The sequence below is a fragment of the Magnolia sinica genome, chromosome 19, assembly GCF_029962835.1.
Source record: "Magnolia sinica isolate HGM2019 chromosome 19, MsV1, whole genome shotgun sequence".
NCBI classification, from domain to species: domain Eukaryota; kingdom Viridiplantae; phylum Streptophyta; class Magnoliopsida; order Magnoliales; family Magnoliaceae; genus Magnolia; species Magnolia sinica.
Genome location: NC_080591.1, coordinates 23645949 through 23668879, shown reverse-complemented (window position 1 = coordinate 23668879; position 22931 = coordinate 23645949). Strand labels below are relative to the sequence as shown.

At 37.8% G+C, this 22931-nt stretch overlaps 2 protein-coding genes across 4 annotated transcripts in view; both read right to left on the bottom strand.

Annotated features, from left to right (window-relative positions):
- Positions 1-12994, bottom strand: part of LOC131235713 (uncharacterized) — a 44218-nt gene extending 31224 nt beyond the window's left edge. Inside the window, exons 1-4 of one of the 3 annotated variants that reach the window (XM_058233030.1) lie at positions 10649-12993; positions 9314-10558; positions 8840-9010; positions 7926-8078 (exon numbers count right to left, since the gene is read on the bottom strand). In XM_058233030.1, the coding sequence (XP_058089013.1) occupies positions 7926-8078; positions 8840-9010; positions 9314-10558; positions 10649-10679 (1600 nt within the window). In that variant the 5' untranslated portion in view covers positions 10680-12993. Of the gene's footprint in view, positions 1-7925; positions 8079-8839; positions 9011-9313 lie in introns of all 3 variants that reach the window. The other 2 variants (XM_058233031.1, XM_058233029.1) reach the window with 2 other exon arrangements.
- Positions 12995-13008: 14 nt separating this feature from the next.
- LOC131234563 (ethylene-responsive transcription factor 3-like) lies at positions 13009-13341 on the bottom strand. The gene has a single exon (XM_058231499.1). It carries the CDS (start codon positions 13339-13341, stop codon positions 13009-13011), a length of 333 nt encoding a protein of 110 aa, XP_058087482.1.
- Positions 13342-22931: the final 9590 nt, after the last annotated feature.

The window sequence follows — 22931 nt, the reverse complement described above, 5'->3', positions numbered from 1 at the left end:
GATAGCAACATCGTAACGCACTTGAAGCCTATCTTTAAGTGAGTGTTTTCTTTTCTTTCTGCCTCTACTCTTACAGTTTTAAGGCGATATTATGGCCTCTTTATCGGTCATCCCAACTTTATTTGAGTAACGTCATTCGACAGCTCAAATTTCCTTCGATGGCAATCGAGGGTGCATCTCTTCATCGCATCACTTAAGTTGGATCATGTTCTCGCTCAAGATCTTCCTACACCGCCTTCTAATAATGATACGACAGAACAAGTTCAAAAGCGACTAGCTTGAGGGCGTAACCATTATCTATACAAGGGTCACATCTTCAACACTCTTTCCGACTATTGTACGTCACTTACCGCCAAAAGAAGACTACTGAGGAATGGTGGTAGACGCTACTCTTTAAATACACATCAGAAGATGAAGGCAACGAAAAATTCCTTATAAATAGTTTTTAGAATTCAAAATATTTGATGAAAGGCATGTACTCGATTAAATCCATAAGCTACAGGTCATCATTCAACAGATCACTGCCGATGGCACTAATCTCAATTAATATTTCTAAGTATCCACCATTATAGCCAAATTACCACCTAAATGAACGGATATTAGGAAATCTCTTAAACAGAAAAAGAATATGATGTCATTAAAAGATCTCCTGATGTTTCTTCAAATAGAAGAAGAATCTAAACTCCATGACCAAAAACAAGAACAACAGGAGACCCTATGTAACATTAACCTAATCGAGAATAGTGTGAATCTAGAATTGGAGAAGCCACCTTTCAAAAAGGATGATCGGGTTAAACCTAATAATCAATGGTTGAAAAAGAATGCATCTAAGAAGGGTTCATGCTTCTTTTGCAAAATCATTGACCACTTTAAGAGAGACTGCTGAAAATATAAAAAGAAAATGCAAGAAAAGAAACAACAAGTCGATATAACAGAAGACATGAATCTGGCAGTCGTCGTCTCCGAGGTTAACATAATGAGTGAGGATGTTAAATGATGAGTAGATTCTAGCGCTACCAAACATGTTTGCAAAAAACGCGTCATGTTCAATTCCTACAAGATAGTGGAGGATGATCAAAAACTATACATGAAAAATGCCTCCACAACCAAGGTTGTAGGAAAAGGGAAGGTACTACTCGAGCTAACTTCCAAAAAAGTCCCAACTATGGACGATGTGCTGCATACACGGGATATTAAGAGGAATCTTATCTCTACTAGTCTACTGACTGTGTTTAGCTTCAGACTCCTCTTTAAATCCAATAAGCTAATTGTGTCTAAAATTTGGGTATATGTGGGGAAAGGTTATATATCTAATGAAACGTTTAAGTTGAACCTGATAAATGAAAATTCTTCTTCTATTTATATTCTTTATTCATATGATGTTTACATGAGAGATTAGGACATATTAGTTACCGTAATATGGATAATATGTATAGTCTTAATCCAATTCCTAAGTACACAAAACCTAATGACAAATACAGCATGTGTATAATCCAAAATAACTAGGAAACAATTTTCTAAGATAGAAAGAGAATAGCAACTCTTAGACCTAGTTCATAGTGACACGTGAGATGAGCAGTATAATAACGAGTGTGGGAAAGAGATATTTTATAACTTTTATAGATAATTTCTCCCAATATACCTTAGTGTACTTATTGACGAATAAAGATAAGGCATTAGAAAAATTCAAGATATATAAGGCAAAACGTAGAAAACCATTTAGACAGAAAGATTAAAATCCTAAGGTCAAATAGGGGAAGAATGTATCTATCCTTACAATTCTCGGAGTTTTGCAAAACTCATTGTGTAATTCACCAAATTATGACTCCCTATTTACCCCAACAAAATTGGCTAGCAAAACATAAAAACGGGTCTCTTATAGAAATGGTAAACTCTATACTAAATAATGCAGGTCTAAGTTCAAGGCTTTTGGGAGAATGCCTATTGACTGTCTGATATATCTTAAATATGATACATCACTCTAAGACTCATAAGACTCCATATGAACTATGAAAGAATAAGATTCCAAACAACTTATACTTCAAGGTATGGAGTTGTAGAGCCTTAGTTGGGCTTACTAAGCCTAAAGGACCCAAGATGGGGTTGAGGTCTCTTGAGTGCATTTTCAAAAGAAATGCAGAAAATATAAAGGTCTATAGGTTTCTAGTCATAGAATCTAATGACGCAATCTCGATTAACATCATAATAGAATCTAGATATGCCAAGTTTTATGAAAACTCATTCTCTTTTATAACTAAAAAAGAGACAAAATCTCAAGATCCTAGTACAAGTAGTAGCTCTTAAAAGCCTCAAAATATCAGCAGTCTCGAAAAAGATGGCATAGAGATGGAACCTAGAAAGATAAAGAGGTTCAAGACAGGTACATCTTTCGGACTCGACTTTTACCTTCTAATGATAGAAGGAGAGAGAAAACTTAACAGAGGAAATTATGTTGGTATGTAACATAGAAAATGGCCCTGTAATTCTGGATGATGCCCTCAGATCTCAAGATGCTTCTTTTTTTAAGGAAGCCATAAATGATGAGGTTGATTCTATATTGCAAAATAGGACATGGAAACTAGTGGATCTGCCCGTAGGATCAAAATCAATAAGTTGTAAATAGATATTCAAAAGAAAACTAAGACCAAATGGGACCACATAAAGGTTCAAGGCCAGATTAGTGGCTAGAAGATTTACACAAAGAGGTGTCGACTTTTTCGATACATATGCTCCAGTAGCAAGGATATTAACTAACTGAATTTTAGTTACTCTGGCATCCATCTATAAGTTAGAAATCCATCATATGGATGTAAAGACAGTTAATCTAAATGGTAACCTCAGTGAAGAGACATATATGGAGCAACCGAAAGGTTTCATAATTCTAAGACAAGAAAAAAAAAGTGTGTAAATTGATCAAGTCACTGTATGGACTTAAACAAGCACCTAAACAATGGCATGAAAAGTTTGATAAAGTGGTCACCTCGTATGACTTTAAGATTAATGAATCTCATAAATGTATGTATTCAAAATTCTCTGGTAATGAAAGGATAATTATATGTCCATACGTAGATGATATGTTAATCTTTAGTATATGTTTAGAAGTTATAAATGACACTAAAATATTCTTATTATCTAGTTTTGACATTAAGGATATGGGTGAAGCTAATGTGATTCTATGTATTAAACTGATGAGAAATAAGCATAGTATAATTCTGTCTCAATCACATTATAATGAAAAGGTACTTAGAAAGTTTGATCACCATGATAAGAACCCAGTTTCTACCCCTTTTGGTTCTAACATCAAGTTAGTTAAAAATAAATATTGTAGTGTATCTCAGTTGGAATATTCCAAGTTAATTAGTAGTCTTAAATATGTTATGATTTCTATTCGACCAAATATTGCTTTTGCAGTAGGTAAAGTGATTAGGTTTACCAATAACCTAAGTTTAGATCATTGGAATATTGTTTCTAGAGTACTCAAATACTTAAAAATAATAATTAACTATGGTTTACATTTATTTTTTTTTATCCTAGTGTGCTTAAAAGATAATTATTTAAGTCACTGATTCTGATGAATCCAAGTGCACCAATGAATGAATTTTTACACTTGGAGGAGCCACCATTTCTTGGGAATCTAATAAGCAAATTCGTATATCTCATTCAACTATGGAATCTGAATTCATAGCTTTAACAGCTAATAGTAAAGAGGCAGAGTGATTGTGAAACCTATTGTTAGAGATACCATTGTTGGCAGGGCCTTTGCTACCTATTTCTATCTATCGTGACAGTAAAGCGACACTATCAAAGGCATACAACAAGACTTATAATGAAAAATCTAGACATATCAGTCTAAGGCACAATTTTGTGTAGCAGTTCTTGGTGATGGTGTTATTACAATACAATATGTGAGGTCCATTCAAAATCTAACGAATCCGTTCACCAAGGGCTTGGCAATGAATGTTGTCAATAGAACATTAAGAGAAATGGGACTTAAGCCAATTTCACAGACACCAGATGAGGGAAGCTCAACCTAAGTTAATAAGTTCAATGAGCACAATACCTTACAGGAAGTGGCTGAAGCAACACTATACTTTTTCTAATCGGTCTCATTCCTGGATGTAGGGCAACTGTAATGATTAAAAGGAGGATGAGCTTTTGCTCTTAATGAGTCTTTTCAAGAGTGTTATAGTTATAGGAGCATTCATAAGGACTCACCTATATGAGTATTGAAAGTGGGGCCACTTCTTGTGTTTCCCGATGCTCGAGAGTTTTTGGCTACTCTCATGAATTCATGAATCCAAGACTGAGCACAAGACCATTAATGTACTATAATTTTAAAACACATGGCAATTGCAAATATGTGTGACATGTCTGTTTGTGTCATATGAAATACTTAGATCCAGACCACAGTCATTAAGGATTCTAATGGAATTTTGATTTATCTACACTAAGTAAAAGTTCAAGTTCATAGAACACATTTTCTATACATACATCTTCCTTACATACCTTGACCTCTTTATTTTGAAAATTTGTGGGGGATTGATGGGTTTTTTCCAAAATAATGAGAAAAGAAGAAAAAAATAGTTGGGTTTTCAAATTTATAAGGAAAAAAATTAGGAGAAGGGTTGTAGCTTTTGGTGATATTGGTAATCATTCATTTGTGAATGGTGGTGCCTCTTGGTGAATGGGGCATCTTTTGATTTCAAAATAGAGGTGAAAGAATGCCATTAATGGTGGAGGGATGCCATTATTAAAAAGACACCATAGAAGATGTTTTTCCTGGAAAGGAAGTTAAAGCAACCCTTATAGCTCTATAAAAACCCATTTTCAGGTCACTCTGAATCACAACAACTCCAACAATCTTCTCTCTTTCTTCTTCTTCTTCTTCTTCATTTTCTATTTTGGGTTTTCCTTCTAATAGTTGCAGAATTTTCAGGGGATAAAATGCAAACAGTCAAAAGGTCAGGGGGTAAACTGTAACAGCATAGAAATCAGGGGTGTGCGCTGCAAAAGTATATTCAGAGTGTGATTTTTCGGTTTTGAAAGCCGAAGCCCACATTTCTTCGGTTTTGGAGAAGAGACTTATTGTATCCTGGATGCGGATTTCTTGTGACCCTCTTACAAACTGGTTTAACCACCAGTAGGGTGCGAATATCAGCTTAAAGATAGTGACGTCGTAATGCGCCTTAAGCGTATCTTTTAAGTGAGTGTTTTTTTTTTTCTTTCCACCTCTACTCTTATGGCCCGTTTGGGAGCCTAGATTTGGAATGCATTGGAATCCAAATCACAATTACATTGGAATCAAGGTGATTCCGAATCCTCATTTGTGTTTGGTTGAAATGCATTGGAATCCAAATCTTCTATTTGGAAGATTGTATTTGGAGGGCATTGGAATTCTTTGGTATATTCACAAGACTTAGATTTAGATTTGATTAACTACATTAGCTTTCATATCCCAAATTAGTATATATGTGTGTGATATTTAATAGAATGATTGTAATAAGGCCATTAAAATATATACTTTGGTCAAAAAAGAGGAAATTTTGAGCCTTGAGTGGGCCACAGATGCAACAATCACAAACAGGCAACTCACTAACGTTTTGTAACTGTCCATTTAGATGTCCAACATTTAGATGGTTTAGATCATTCTATTGATGTGATTTTAGCATGCAACCTATAATTAGATTGTTTCGGGGTATCATCAGTGTGTTGTGTGCCTAATGGATTAGTTGGATTGGTAGTCTAGGGACACCTTTGTTACATGTGCACAATGTTTGAAGTATCGGTATCGCTACAAGTTTCGCTGGCCAGGAATATGGAAACAATATCAATATCGCCGATAATATCGCTAATAACCGAAAATGCAGGCAAACATGGGAAAAACGATGAAATCTTTAGCAAAACTTTAAGAGATGTTAAAATGTACATATTTGCATATTTAGAAATTTAAAAAAAATTGCAAAAAGAATGCATATATAACAAGTTTCCATTTAATGGGGCCTTAAAAGCATGTGTTGTTGTAAGAAATCAGTCCAACCATCCCATCCGACCTATTTAACCATCCAACCATCCATCCAACCATCCATCCAAACATCCATCGATATTGCAAAATATCAACAACACATGATATTTCACCAAGAAATCATAAACAATTATAAAGGAAACGAAAAATTGTGGTCTTAATATCGCGCATGTTGCGATATCGATAATATCGAAATATTATCAATATTATCAATGAGAAATTAAACACTACATACAACCATGCGCCTATGAAAAAAAAAAAAATTTGAAATAATTTTTTGCTAATAAACAAAAATTTGATGATATCAATACGTTGGCGATATTATTGAAATATTGTCGATACACTTATGATACAAGCATTACCTAAAATTTACATAGTCAAAAATACTGACGATACATTGGCGATATTGATGCATTGGCAATACAAGCGACACCTAGAATTTACATAGTTGAAAATATTCATGATTATATTAGCGATACTGATACTTTGGCGATATTCAGCGATACATTGCTCATACCTGAAATTTCTGATACTACCAACATTATCGATATCGCTACCAGTGTTATCGGGATCGTTGAGCTGGAGATAAAGATCATATCGGAGATATTTCGATAATATCAGAGATCATTCGAACACTGCATGTGCGACTCTCCTGCCCTTAAAAAAAGAGGCAAAAAAGGCATTTCCTTTGGATTACACCAGAATCTCAGCATTTTGCTGAGATTTCAAAACACGCCAAAAAAATATATTTGAAATACCTCCGATTCTATTTACCTCCAAATCCAAGGCTGCCAAATGCAAAAAACAGCTATTTGGATTTGAAATACACCCATCTACCACCAAATCCAAGGTGCCAAACGGGGAGTTTTAAGTGTAGTCAACGAGTTTTAGAACGATGCTTAATACATGCCAATCGGTTGGACATGTTGGTGGGGTCTGATGTGTATGCCCATGAAGGCCTTTGATTTTCTTTCTTTTGCCAGATGCGCATCATTACACCATCCTTTATTTTTCTTCCATATTTAATTTTCTTCACTTATGATTTTGGCAGGCAGCTCATGCAGGTTGAAAGCTTCATCATGGATGACATGGGACATGTATGAGATTGGAGCCAATCAGCAGGTAGGGCACAATGTGTGTGACCTAGCCAGAACGTCATACAGGTCAACTCATCAAACAGGTGGCACAAATATGAGAAAATCATACAGTGGCCTTCTTGATAAGTGCACCACAAGTTTTCCATTCATCAGGTAGTGCACATTGTGAGTTTGATCTAGCCAAAAAATCATACTGCCCCACTCATCAAACTGTCGACATTTGTAAAAGAAAATCATCTATCTATATTCAATTTGTACTTGTGGCTTACCTGATGAGTAGACTAGATGTCGCATATGCATGCCATGTTGGCAAATGTGCTGCCGAACCCCTATGTCCATCCCATGGAAACAAGTAGACACAGGCTGCTTGTTTGAACCTGGGGCTGTGGGCTGAGCTGGAGATACTATAGCAAGCTGAAGGTTGTCCACAGCCACTTGGGTTTTTGTGTATTATGCAAGAGGGGGAAGTGTGGCCTATGGTACAGTGATCCAAACATTTGATAGAATGGGCATCACTGTGGATGGTCCATGTAACAAGATTTTCTCAAATTGGAAGAATCATTACCCTTCAATAGGTGGTCAACAAAAAGACGGTTAGCAACAAGTGGAGTTTAGAGAGTTGAATCAAGAAAAAAAGGCCAAATATTGTCTGACTTGAATCTTCCAATCTAGCTGATTTTTCTGGAGCCCATAACATCAACCGTTTGAGCAACTGAACCAAGAGCCGTGGCACATACTGAAAACCCAACAACCTTTCCAAAGAAAATCATGAAGTGAAAGATGGCAGCTATCTAAGAGCAATCAACCTCTAGATGGGAGATGAAAGAGCCTTCGCAGCAGTGCACAGAATTGCATGCACGTTGCATAATTCTCCGGCCATTCGATAATGTGTTTGCTTTGAGATTCATCATTCAAGATGCTATCAGGAGGCGTCTCTTCGAGCCGGTCGACCACAATACCTGCGAAAGCAACATTATAGTTATAATATTACTACTACTGACTACTAAAACAAGCAGCGAATGCTTCTAATGGAGTCTAAGGGCTTGTTTAGTGATTGCTTATTAAAAGCAATTAGGAGACACCTTCTCTTTTAGGGGCAGTTTGGATCGAGGGATTTGGAGCAGAGATTTGTGAAATCCATGGATGTGAGCATCTACATCCATGCATGCCATTTGGCCATACCATAATCCAGCTGGATATATGACTTAGATAGGCCACATCATAGGATGCCCACATAGTAAAACCTTCATAATTATGTGGGGCCCACAAAGATGTGGTTTACACTTCTGACCTGTCCATTGTATGTGCCCCACCTGGATGAGGGATCCCACCAAATTTCCAGTCATTCCAAAACTCAGGTTGGCCCCATGAAGTGAGTTTAGATGTTTTACACATGATTTCGCATTGTTTCACTGTTCCAGATGATGTGGACCGCCGAGTTTGGATACAGCTGAGTTTTGCAACGTCCCATGTCATGGAGGGGACTTATTAGATGCACAGTTTGACACTTACACATTATGGTGGGGCTGCAGAGCTTGACCTTACAGTAAGCTCCACTGGGGTCGAGTGACTATGATTCTTTCCAAACACACACACACACACACACACACAGAGCTTGACCTTACAGTAAGCTCCAGTGGGGTCGAGCGACTATGATTCTTTCCACACACACACACACACAGAGACAAACAGAGAGAGAGAGAGAGAGAGAGAGAGATACAATCGTAGATGAGACGCTCGAGTCTTCCCAGGTGACTCCCACTTCTGAAGGCAGAAGGTTTGCTTGCTAGAAAATGCAGAGCTGACAATCCATTTCCATTCAAAATGTTGACAAGATCCCAATCCTGGTTCTCATTCTTGTTGTACCTCTTTATAATTTGGTAGGCCAAATCTTGCAAGTAGATTAGTATCAAAGTATGAGTGGTTAGGTCCATGCACATGAACTTTAAATAGTAAACACTACGCACACAAGTAATTCAGCTTAAACTGTCCATACTGCAGGAACCACTTTAGATAGGTCATTTGTTGTTGAATTGGGACCATAGACTGTCATTAGATCTCCAACAATCAGCATTTTTACTTTATGACCAATCTAAAATGGGGTCCAAACTTCAACGGTTTAATTTGGGTTACATCTATGCAAGGTGTGTGGAGTGGACCATCACACACCATATGACTTTCAGTTGAGTCTTACCAAAGTATTCCGCTGTAATGGCCATATGAAGAATGTTATTACCATCGTTCCTTGTCCAGTACTCACTGCCATGAAATGGGGGGCATTTGGAATGGAGGTAGAGGAAGGCGTACTTTTTTCCATGCACAACGGCCCTGAAAAGAGGGGTCTCACCACCTTCGTTGCATTTCGCGACTAGTGGAGGGTGCTTTTCCACCATGCATTTGCACATCCCCACCTTCCCCATGGTGGCTGCTAAGTGGAGCGCAGTGTTGCCAATGTTGTTCACTATCTCTAGAATTTTCACGTCAGTCACCTCCGCCACGAGCTTCTCTACAATGTCCATCCTATCATCGTTGACAGCTATGTGTAATATTGTGTCTTCTGAATTGGTGATCTTGGCTTCTTGGATTGGTGGTTTCTCTTTGTAAATGTTCACCACTTCGTCCCAACGACCATTCATGATGAACGAGAAAATATCCTTTATGATTTTTCTGAGGTCTTCTTCAGGCATCACCGCCATTAGTTGGCCACCTTGTGGAGGTGGCATGCCTTGATTTGGTTGGTCACCTACAGTAGGTGTCATACCTTGAAATGACATGTTTGGTGGGCCACCTTGGGGAGGTGCCATACCTTGAAATGACATGTGTGGTAAGTTACCTAGGGGAGGTGACATACCTTGAAATGTCATGTTTGGTTGGGCAACTTGGGTATGTGTCATGCCTTGAAATGCCATGTTTGGTAAGTTACCTTGGGGAGGTGCCATACCTTGAAATGCCATGTTTGGTTGCACACCTCGGGGAAGTGCCATGCTTTGTAAGTTACCTTGAGGAGGGATCATACCTTGAAATGCCATGTTTGGTTGGCCACCTTGGAGAGGTGCCGTGCCTTGAAATGCCATGTTTGGTTGGTCACCTTGGGGAGGTGGCATACCTTGAATTGACGTGTTTGGTTGGTCGCCTTGGGGGGCAGTCATACCTTGAAATGCAATGTTTGGTTGGTAACCTTGGGGAGGTGCCATACCTTGAAATGCCATGTGTGGTAAGATACCTTGGGGAGATGCCATGCCTTGAAATGTTGCCATAACTTGAAATGCCATGTTTGGTAAGTTGCCTTGGTGAGGTGCCATGCCTTGAAATGTCGCCATGCCTTGAAATGCCATGTTTAGTAAGCCACCTTGGGGAGGGATCATACCTTGAGATGCCATGTTTGGTTGGTCACCATTAAACAGAGCCATACCTTCAAATGCTCTGTTTGGTTGGTCACCTTCGGTAGGAGTCATACCTTGAAATGCCATGTTTGGTTGGTCACCTTGAAACCAAGACGTACCTTGAAAAGCCCTGTTTGGTTGATCACCTTGCGTAGGTGCCGTACCTTGAAATGCCATATTTGGCTCTGTTTAATAGACAACCAAGTGCCAAGGTAGCCAATGCATGGTGTTGGCATGCATTGAAAATATCTCATATATGGTGAAAAATGCAAAAGTTGGTCTGATTGGGTCTGACAGATGGTTCTCTTCTTTCCAAAAGAAAAGAAAAAAGGAAAATACCAAAATCTTGGTGATCTTAGAAAGCCTCATGTAATCCGCTTTAAGTAGCACCATCTTTTGCATAGAAAATTGAAAAGAAAACAAACACCATCTTTTACATAAAAAGCTGAAAAAGGAAAAGAAGCACCATAGAAAATTGAAAAGAAAAACAAAACACCATCTTTTAAATAAAAAGCTGAAAAAAGAAAAGAGAGAATGACCAATTGCCCCCTCCTTGATTCTTTACAGCTCAACCACCCACTGTTAAAATTTAGATTCCAGCAAAATTCCTGCAGCCAAAGAAAACACCATATCTTCTTTTTTTTTTAGTTTCTCGAATGTACCCTTTATCTCTTCATCTCACTTACTCTTTTCTAAAGTTATATGCACAAATATTTGATGAGAAAGTGCACCTACACATGAATGTACTAAATTGTGTTAGCAAGAAGCACGCAGTTCATCAGGTGGATCAGACCACATAGGTCCCATGGCAAGGAATTGGGCAGGTCCATAATCCAGTGAGCTGCACATGCAGAATCAAAATGAACATTTAAAGAAATTGTCCAACAAACCATATTCAATGTACTTTTGTGGCATGAAAGATGAGTAAATTAAATTTCTACTACAGGTAATAGCCACGATGGGCCCACATTTATGAGTGGCTTGATACCTCCTTGAGTTTCCATACAATCTTTTCCAATTATGCTTGCATTTCTAGAGAAGAAAGACGAAAATTTTGAGTTTTTAAAAGATGGAAGATGATATGAAAGAGCTGGAAGAACCGGAATATAGTAGAGCATCTCTCCATAGGATATATGCACATGCCTGGGTAAATTATAAATCAGAACTGTCCATCTTGTTTTAACATGGATTGTGAATGATCCAAAATTCACATCCATTAGATGGTAATAGTCATTTTACCAATGACAGTGTAAATAAAAATAGTTAATGACCAATCTCCAACATAGAAAATTCAATAAAAATGACTATTCTAATCGAGTGGTATTTGAAAAATTCTGCACCAATGCTAGTTATCATAAGATGTGCGGCTTGGATTGAAACATTACCCTGCCACATGTAGTGTGGAAAGATGTCTCCACAAATTTGCAAGCTCTGTGGTCATCTCTAATTGATGAGGTTTGGCTAAGTAGAACCCTTATAGTTCCATCTTTTAGGCAGGGGCTATAGCCGTTGATCTAGGCATAGTGACAGATTTTGTTCTCAGCAATTTCTCAACCTTAGAATTTCTACGTAACTATTCAGATTTTGATGTTTTCTCACTGTATTATTGGGAAATTCTTGCCGAAAATAAAACATTTAAAATATTTACTGTAAATTAGTAAATAATTTTAAATTTTGAATATAAAAGCATAAACTGAATTATTTTAACATCTGGATAATTTTTCCATAAAATTGCGAAAAACTAAAGACTGCCAAGATTTTGAAAATCTCATGATATTATCATGATAATTTTGTTTAATCAAAATTTTCTGATAATATGGGGAGATTCTCAAGATCTTGGTAATACTGGTCAAAACATGATCTATGTTCATGTTCAGTGATTCAAACCATTTATATGATGGGTTTTACTGTGGATGGTGCATACCCAGGAAAAAAAATTTCTTAAAGTAAGATACTACAATCGTTTGATCATTTCACTCTCTCTCTTTCATAGTGGAATGTTTCTTTTAACTATCATTTCGCAAGCCATTGATGGGATATCCAAATCCTAAAGACTTTCTGGGTGTACCCATCAATGGTGAGGCCCATGAAATGAATAGTTTGGATTATTGAGACATGAACCTAGACGGTTGCAATCCCACAGCAACAAAAAGCTATACATGGAAGATGTGTTGCAGCAACCCTCTCTTGAGCAAGGTTTAATTGACTAGATAATGCGATAGTTCATTAACCATTTTAACAATGGTGGTGACTCATCTTCCTTACAGGTGCTGCCAATCATGCACAGCTATATGAACCATCCAAATTGTGAAGAACAATTCAAATGTATTATATGTCTAAAATCTCACCTTTTTTTAATTCAAATCTCATGTATTTGAAGAAACCCAGATCGCAAAAGCGCTCATACACCAATGCCATATATATAATCTAACACAAAATGGGGCGAAAAAGGAAGAAACCCAAAAAAAAGCCCTTTTTCTTTGCTCATCTTATCTCATAATCAGAATCAAAGGCACAGAGCCGTGCACTGGAAATCGTCGGTGTCGTCGGCCGCAGGAGGGAAGTTGAGATCGAACGGCAGGGGTTTACGGAACGACGATAAAGCCATGTCGCCATGGTCATCGTTGTCAACGACGGATGACGAAGATCCGCAGTCGCTCCTGTAGTCGTCGGGAGGTGGTAGGGTTGAGAGCTTTGGGCCGCTGAAGGATTCAACGGTGCTGTTGTGGCTTCTGCTGGTGGGCCGCTGATGGGGCGAGGGTGAGGATGGAAGGGTAGATTCGGAAAAGGACGGGAAGGGTAGATTGGGAAATTGATTCTTGTCTAAATTCACACTCATCGTGATTCCACACGAGTCGAACCGAGTCGAGCTTGGCACAGCTCGACTCGGCCACTTGCTTACCCCAACTCGTAGTTGGCTCGGCTCAATCCTCGATCCTAACTGGCCAGCTCGGCTCGTTCAGCCGACAGAATGGGCACGTTCAGACCAATTTCAAGCTAAGATCAAGCTGAGTTCTCCTCTACAACATTTTCACAAACGTATGAACTACACATTCAAAATTTCACTGTATATAAAACAATAATAGTAGTTTTACATGTATTTCATCAAACACATTGTAAGTAACATGAAAATTAAAAAAAAAAAAAAAAAAACAAGTATTTATTTCATATACATACCTTCCTTGTCACCAGCCTTACTTCATTGAGTCATTTCATTAAACACTTGGTGAGCAACATCAATATCAAAGTAACTCAGTCATCAAACTGGTTTGATCTGAGTTCAATTCGAGTTAGGTTTGATCTGAGTCGAGTCGAACTCTAGCAAACTCAAACTCGGTTCAAAATTTTTTGAGCTCAAAAAATCAGCTTGACTCGGCTCGAACTCAATTTTGAATCGAGTCGAATTGAGCTTTTTCGAGTAGAGTCGAGTGAGCTAACAAAGCTAACTCGGTTCGTGTATAGCCTTAACCTCCAACCACTGAATAAGTTAATTTTTTTACTTGCAATAGTAGATAAGTAATTTATTTCATATTAGTATATTTAGTTTATGATTAGTCGTAACTTGTAAGTAATTTTTTAACTTAAAAGTATATAATCACTTTAGTTAATCTTTTATGGTTTTTTTACTTTTCATAAGTTATTTGAGAGAGTCATTTTTTTTGTTTTTCTACTTTTTCGTAAGTTGTTGAAGAGCGGCACTAGGAGACAGTGGTGAAGCAGATAAGTATGTAATTTGTTAAACATATTTATTTACTTAATAAGTAGAAATTAACATAAACTACTTCTAAAATAAGTAGCTTATCTTAAACAACTTGCTATCCAAATGCCCCCTTATAACTACCAAATGGATGGACACGATTAAGTGAATAATCCATAAAACAAAAATACCAATTGGTATCATATCATGGTTTAACTCTGGAGTTATGCACTACAATGGTAAAAGTTTTAAGCAGTATTTGGCATCTTTACAAGTATAAGTTTATTGGCTTATTTCTATAAATAAATAAATAAATAACTCTTAGATTGTTTGGTAAAAGTTTAACTAGAGTAGTTATTTATTTAGAAAGCAATAAATAAGCTGTGATTTTATAAGACGGGGGGAGATTACTTTTTAAACGGAGCTTATTCGGCTTAAGCAGATAAACAACTTGAACTAATTTTTGGACAAATTTATCTTTAAACTTTCCAAGTAATTCCTCATCTTACCCTCTTCTCTTATGTTTACCATTTTTACAATGTAGGCCCACGTGATGAATGACCCATATTAAAGGTGGGCCCCACACGATGAATGGCCAACATTAAAGGTGGCCCACATAATGCATGATCACATCAAAGGTGAGCCCCACATGATGGATGGCCGGCATCAAAATGTGGCCCCACATGATGGACGATCCACATCAAATAGGCCCTAGCCGACGGATGATCCACATTAAAGGTGGGACCCACATGATGGACGGTAGACATGATGTGGGAAGGTTGACATAATATGAGCCCACATGATGAATGACCCATATTTAAGGTCGGGCCCCACATGATGTACAGTACACAGCAAAGGTGGGACCTACATGATGGATGGTGGACATCAAAGGTGGGTCCCACATGATGGACTATCCACATCAAGTGGACCCCATACGATAGATGGTCCATAACAAAGGCGAACACACATGATGGATGGTGGACATTAAAGGTGAGCCCCTCATGATGAATGACACATATTGAATGTGGGGCCCCACATGACAGATGGTCTGCATCAAAGTGTGGGTCGATATGATGGAACATTCACATCAAGTGGGTCCCATTTGATGGGCAATCCACATGAAAGGTGGGACTCACGTGATGGATAATGGTCATTGAAGGTGGGCCCACATGATGGTCAATTAACATCAAAGATGGGCCCACACGATGAATGACCCATATTGAAGGTGGGACCCTGCACGATGAATGGTTCATATTTTGGTGGGCCCATATAATGGATGGAGTGGGCTTCACATGATGGATGGGCCACATCAAAGTGTGGCCCCTCACATGATGGATGCCCCCCTCAAGTGGGCCCCACCTAATGGATGGTCCATATCCAAGGTCTCGCATGATGGATGACCAAATCCAAAGTGGGCCACGTGAGGATGATCACATAGAAGGTGCGCCCACACAATGAATGGTGTATTTCAAAAGTTGGGCCCACATTATGGATAATCCACTTTAAGGTAGGGCCCACACTATGAACACATCAAATGTGGACTCCACGTGATGGGTGATGGGTAGTGGATATTGAGGGGCCCCACATAAAGCAAGATTAGCATTGGTGATGGGCCCCACGTGATGGATGACCTACATCAAGATGGGCTCCTAATGATGAATGGTCCACACCAACGACGAGCCTTGTATGGTGGATAGCCCACTTTGAAGGTTTGGCTTAGATAATGGGCAGTCCACATCAAAGTTGAGTTCCATATGATGGTTGAACTGCATCTAATGTACAACATAATGAATGGCCAACCCAAATGTCTTAAAATATAAGGATTTTAGTCATCCATTCTAATGTCATTTAGGGCATGCTCTCATCTACGGTGAGATCCACTAAAACAATCACATTTTTAGTCATCCATTCTAATATTTAAAAATGACGTCAACAAAGGTGAGTTCCATATGATGGTTGAACTGCATCTAATGTACAACATAATGAATGGCCAACCCAAATGTCTTAAAATATAAGGATTTTAGTCATCCATTCTAATGTCATTTAGGGCATGCTCTCATCTACGATGAGATCCACTAAAACAATCACATTTTTAGTCATCCATTCTAATATTTAAAAATGACGTCAACTACCCCAAAGCTAACTATTATTTGAATGTTTTACCAAATGTGTTTATTTCTAATAATAATTTTATTTGAAAATGTGATTTTATCAAACGAGCTTATTTAAAACAATAGTTATAACAAAAAGAGCTTATTAGAATAGTTTTTATTAAAAAAGATCTTATTGGATTATAGTAAAGATGCCAAAAGAGCTTTCACTCACAATTAAGGGTATAGGAAAGTGATAAAAAATAATAATAATAACGTTGTGTTTGCCATTTTCTTGAAAGCTCTTATACGCTGGCAAACTTTAATAGTTTTGTTGTACCTTATTTATCGCCATTCTAGAAAAAGCCAATCAGAGAGCGACATATGACATTGTACGAGAAATAGGAGGTAGGTGAAAAGATTTTCAAGATACTTATAGTGTTTTTTTTTCAGAATCATAGTTGGCGTAAAATCCAATTTTACACTTCATTGAATAGTCAAAGAAGTAATGTGGCCGAATTATCTAAAGTTTTACGAGCAAAGAGAGAAACGCGGTCAAACAAATCAAGATACAAAAGGTGACCGAGAAACATAATCAAACTTGGTCAATAGAAGAGGAACAATAACAAAAGAAAAACATAACAAAAAGAATGATATAGAGAAAAAAATTCCGACTAATGTAACCGTTGCAATAATCGAAGAAGCGACTGGAAGAATAAGCCATATAGTAGAGTACTATAAATAGAAGATGAATCCAACAAAATAAGAAGTCTCACACCAATCAAATGAAACCAAACAAATATACCAATTCTTTTATCTCTTCCTATCTTAGGAATAGTGATAATCAAGTAGCGATAATTCTTAACTATAGTCTTTTAATTGTAATTCAAATTTACGTTTATATGTTAAATTTGTATTTTATACAATATCATACAGTTCTTTCAAAAGATACATTATTGCAGTCACTCTTAACTCTTAGTGATCGATTGTGAGTTTTTTCTTTTGTCTACATTACACTTGTATTATGAAAAGTCCTTTATCGTGAAAGGCACAAAGCAACCTTATCTTCAAAGAAAGAATCTCACCCTTCATGATCATTATAAAATTCTGTAAGTGACTGAATAAGTGATTGATCTTCTCATAATCTGATCGTATACGTTCACATTTGCTTATTTCAGTGCTTAGGGTTAAAGTTGATCGGTTTGGATTGAGTCATATTATTGATTATGGCACGCCTACGCACATTACACGTGACATGAAACAAACCAAGCATCAACAAGTTCAAATTCATGCACTCCTAATTTGTTTAACTAGCTTACATGTAGGTGAGACTAAACTGCCTCGGTTGGATTTTAGATAGGTTGTAAGCCTAAAAGCTAGACTTGAATGATGCTAGATGGCTGTTCTATTTTTTTATTTTTTTTTAATTTTTCCAAGAGTCTGAGGTTTCAATTCAACTAAAAAAAGAGTCCAGCAAGCAGGGTTTTAACTTGATTTTGAGATTTAACCTATTTTAAAATGACTATGATTGATTAATTACACTCACTAGACGACTAAAATAAGGCATGACTCAAAAGAGGTGTACAATCATATAGTATAAATAAAAGGTAGAAAGAAAAGAAAAAGAAAAAGCAATGGAAAGAGAAATATCGTGAAGAGGTTTGCACTATCGATGCATTTCACTGCCAGACATTTGACCTTTTATTTTCTTTTATATTTTTCTCTTATATCTTTATCTCTTTCTTTAATTTCTTTCGGAGATGACACAGAGCAACCATGAGAATTGGAATATGGTAGAGTCATTTCTCCATAGAACATGTGGTTTCGTTGATCTATCAATCCAGCCATTAAACTAGTGCATGCTGTCATGAATTAATTATATTTATATTTAAAAAAATATATGTTTAAGAAATCCAATTTATCATCTTGTTTCACTTCCCGTGATGAATGTTTTTCCACATTTGTTTTCCACCATCACTGTGGAGGCCGCCGATCATCTGATCGATCATCCTATCTACGTTTATTTTGAACTGATTTTGCATCCAACAATAGGGCCACCAAGATGGATGGTCTGAAGTGATCTTACCACGTCTACTGTGGTGGGATGGCCTTACTACATTATGTGTGTGTGTGTGTGTGTGCGTGTGTGTGTTTCTGCCATGTGACAATATGGACATTCTTCTAGAGTTCTGACCCATTTGTGACCGGGTTGAGGTTTTCTTTCAAGTCTAGTGAAATCTAGTTGAGTTAAGTTAACTGGGCTAGAAGAGTCAGTTTTTCTTATGCTTTGACTGAGTTGGTGAACTTTTTTAGCTCCAAAAATCAGGCCCATCCACTCACCAAATGGGCCACACATGTAAGAGAAGAATAGTAAATTATGAGTTGTTTATATCGAAGTACACAGCTGACCCAATTATTTATCAGACCTTAATATTTGAAACATGGAAGGGTGTGAAAAAAGGAAAGAGGATGAACACCGTCTCCTCTACGTAATATGAAACTTGAATCCATGAAATGTAATGGCTCTTAAATTTAGAAAAATAAAAAATAAATAATATTTTATTAAAGTCTATATCTAAAACATGATTACAAGGCATAAAACACAATCCTAATTAAAAGTTCTAATGTGAATAAATTGAAACTTTTTTTAAATAATAAAACTTATTAAAAATAGAAAGTCTTAATCTAATTATGCAGGATGATTCCTGTCATAATATAAAGTAAATCCTAAAAAGACACGAGATACTAAAATTCTAAGGTGAAAGAGATATGTCCAATATAAAACTTACTATAAATAGTAAGTTTTTCGAAAAATAGAAATTTTAAATAAGGATTCGTTTTTTGCGAAACGGAATAATATGACTCGTAGTTGGTTCCTGATGCCATGTTCTAGTCAAAATTTATAGGTCGTGCGTCTCATAATTCTTCCTGGATCAAAAGTTATTGCTGCTTTATGGTTCGCACTTTGAATAATAATTTCTCTTGATTTGAAATGAATTTCTTTGATCCGTACTTGCCTAGAGCTCTGTTATGTCATGCCCCACATAGGACTGGGCCCAAATTTGATGAACTATTACTGGCCGAATTTGATGGACTATGTTTGCTTCCATTCGGTCTTCTTTTGGTTCATCTGTACCAATAATATGTCCATAGCCTACTCTACATGAATATTGTTAGGCTTGGGTATGTTGACGATGGAGCCCACCCGATAAATGGCTTGCATCCCGACGATGCGCCACTTTGACCTAAGGTAAATGCCTGAGAGAGGGAGGGGGATGCACACACGTGGATACATATGTTTGCATGTATGTATTGTGAGACTAAATAACCAAACACCCACACACTCAGTTTGCACGCACATATGCATTTGTGGAACTAGATAACCAATGCCTCCCTCTCTCATGGGCAAAAGGGTGGTGCGTGAACCCTATTATGCCCATGGCTAAAAAAATCTGATCCATCCATGATTCAGGTGGACCACACGATTGGAAACAATGAAGAGGGCGACGCTCACCCTCCAAAGTATTTTACCTAGTGTGGCCCACCTAAATGACAGATGAACCTGATTTTTAAGCCCAACCCTAACATTAGGTGTGTCATCTAATAGTTTAAGTGGATTTCACATATTCATCATGGTGAGCCGGTAAAAAATCATTGGTGGACATCTCTCTCCCGATTGTTTCCTTTGGCCTGGACTAACTGAATAACATGTTAACTTCTTCTTTTTTTTGCCCTAGGCTCAATGTGAGATAACAAAAATCTAATAGTCGGAGTGGATTTCATCTACACATCATAGTGGCCCCTAAGAAAAATCAAGTGTGGACGTCCCTCCCAATTGATTCCCTTAGCATAGCCCATGGTACCATTCTCATCCACCGTACATTTGTAGTTTAGGGACACTTGTTGGATCTGAATCATGTTTCAATGATTTAAACCCTTTAAATAAGGAAGTGGTATATAGCTGGTGTATTGACGTCAACAAGTTTTGTGGGTCTGATCACGAGGTATATGTTATATCCAAACCGTCCATCCATTTGGCGAGCTCATCCTAAGGCTTGAGACGAAAAATAAGATAGATCTAATTATCAAGTGGACCACAGTGCAAAATTAAAGTGGGGGATTGAACGTCTACTGTTGAAACCCTTTTTGGGGTCACAGAAGTTTTGGATCAATATCAAAAAAAAAATTCCTCTTTATTCAGGGCCTTTTGACCTTATGAACAAATTGGATGGAAAATAAACGTTATGGTGGGCCCTATATCTCCACTGTTATTTATGGTATGGTCCATATGATTTTTGGATATGATTCTTTTTTCGTATAATGCTCTAAAATGATCTCTAAAAATAAATGATCGGTGTAGATATAATAAATACATCAATCTAGGGCCCATAAAACTTTGATCTCCTTTCAACCGTCCGTTCGTACAACTCGGAGCTCGATGAGCGTCGGTGCTCGTCTTCTCACGACACGTACTTACAGCAGCTATATAGTTGGTGTGTGGTACACCAGCCAATCCGCTTCCTTAAATAATGGAACATAGATGGTGAATGTCCAGGGAAAAAAAAAATCTTAAATTGAGCCATTTCAAACCTTTGGTTATTTAAATACTATGTATTGGGCCAACCCAATAAGGCCAGGGCTTGGGCCAATGCGTTTTCAGCCCAATCAGGGCCGGGTCTTAGGGGACTAGGGCCAGGGCCAACACAGGCCCAGCCCATTGCCAACCCTAGAGAGGGGGTTGAAGAGGGGACTACTCTAGCAATTATGTTGGTTGATACTAAGTACTTTGAAATCAAACCCTGGCACACGTTAGTTCAATCAAGCTGTCCAAGCCATTAGGTCCACTTAGATAGCTCATTGTTCAAATTTCAGAAAAATTCCTCGTATCTGATTAATAAGTATTTCGGCATTTAATCCAATCCAATTTAATCCATTTCCCATTAATCCTTATTTAGTTGGGGTTTTATTTTGTATTTTTATTCGTTTATTTACAGATCTTACCATTATACCCCTCAATCTCATCTTTGACATTTTTATGTAATAGGAGTTGTTATTGCAACTTGCAATAATGGCTTGGGGTAAAATTTTCATCACAATTGTAACGCATGGGCAACTTTTTGCATGCCCGTGTATCAACCTATGTAGGGCTATACACGAACTGAGTTAGCTCTGTTATCTCGCTTGACTCGACTCGAAAAAGCTTGACTCGACTCGGTTCGAAATTGAGTTTTGGCCGAGTCAAGCTGATTTTTTGAGCTCGAAAAAATTTCGAACCCAGTTCGAGGTTGCCCGAGCTCGACTCAACTCAGATCGAACCCCAACTCGAATCGAACCAGTTTGGTAATTCGGTTACTTTGATATTGATGTTGCTCACCAAGTGTTTGATGAAATGACTCAACGAAATGTCGGCTGATGGCAAGGAAGGTATGTATATGAAACAAATACCGTTTTTTCTTGATTTTGATAATGCGTACAAGGTGTTTGATGAAATAAATGTAAAACTGCTGCTGTTGTTTTACATATAATGAGAATTTGAAGGTGATTGTGAAAATGCTGCACATGTGAACTTAGCTCGAACTGGCCCGAGCTACTAACCGAACCGAGCCGAGCTGGCTAGTCAGGCTCGAGGACTGTGCCGAGCCGAGTTCGAGCTAGGGTCAGCTAGTGGTCGAGCCGAGTCGAGCTATGTCAAGCTTGACTCGGTTCAACTCATGTACACCTCTAAACCTACGTCATTTTTTATGGGAGTGACTCCTACTTTAAATATCATCATAGGTTTGGTGTTGGTGGTACTTTGATGCGATAAAGTCATTAAAGTTTATCTGTAAAATTTATATTGCGGAATTACAAGGACTGTGTAGTGTATCGGAGATGGCGTTCAAGAAGTCATCTTAATTGAAATTCATTCCTGATTGGGATGCCGATGCCATCGCTGTAAGCGTCGTAGTTTTCCACACCTTTTAGAGAAGCACCGGGGATGGAAAAATTGCCTCAGACGTGTGTAGGCTTGGGGACCCAACCTTGCTTTATATTTACTGAGGGTGCGGAGTTTGTAACCCATAGAAACTCCTCCCCTTTAGGCTCCACATAGTTCGTAGTCCATCTAAGATACCGTGAGGGTAACACACTTATAGCGCGCCACCCCTTACATGATTTTATAGACCAATCACAACTAATTGGGTCCATTAGTACACCCAATCACATTATTCAACCCTTGGGAAGATCTAGACCGATTATCAATTAGGCTCAACTTATGGATTTCTTACATTATCTTCTTACAAACGCACCCACCTAGTTGTGACTACCAAAGTAGTAGACTAGAACATTCGAACCTTGCCTCTAATCTCTTTGTTCAGTCTTCTAATGAGGCTACTCACAAGCATCATCTGCATCCGTCCTTTAACTTAATTTGCAAGTCCTTCAAAATTAGTTTGCCATTCATGATTATTATTATTTACATCAACAGTGCAGCATCAAAATCATGGTACTGAGTTAGCCTGAAATGGACACAATGCTTTTACGAAATCGTCCCATGGCAAGGCCACTTGCATTTAATAATTAAAAAAAAAATTTACTTTCATGTTCTTGTACCATTGATACCATCTCACCGTATCCTTTTCCAAGTAAAACGACATTGATGGT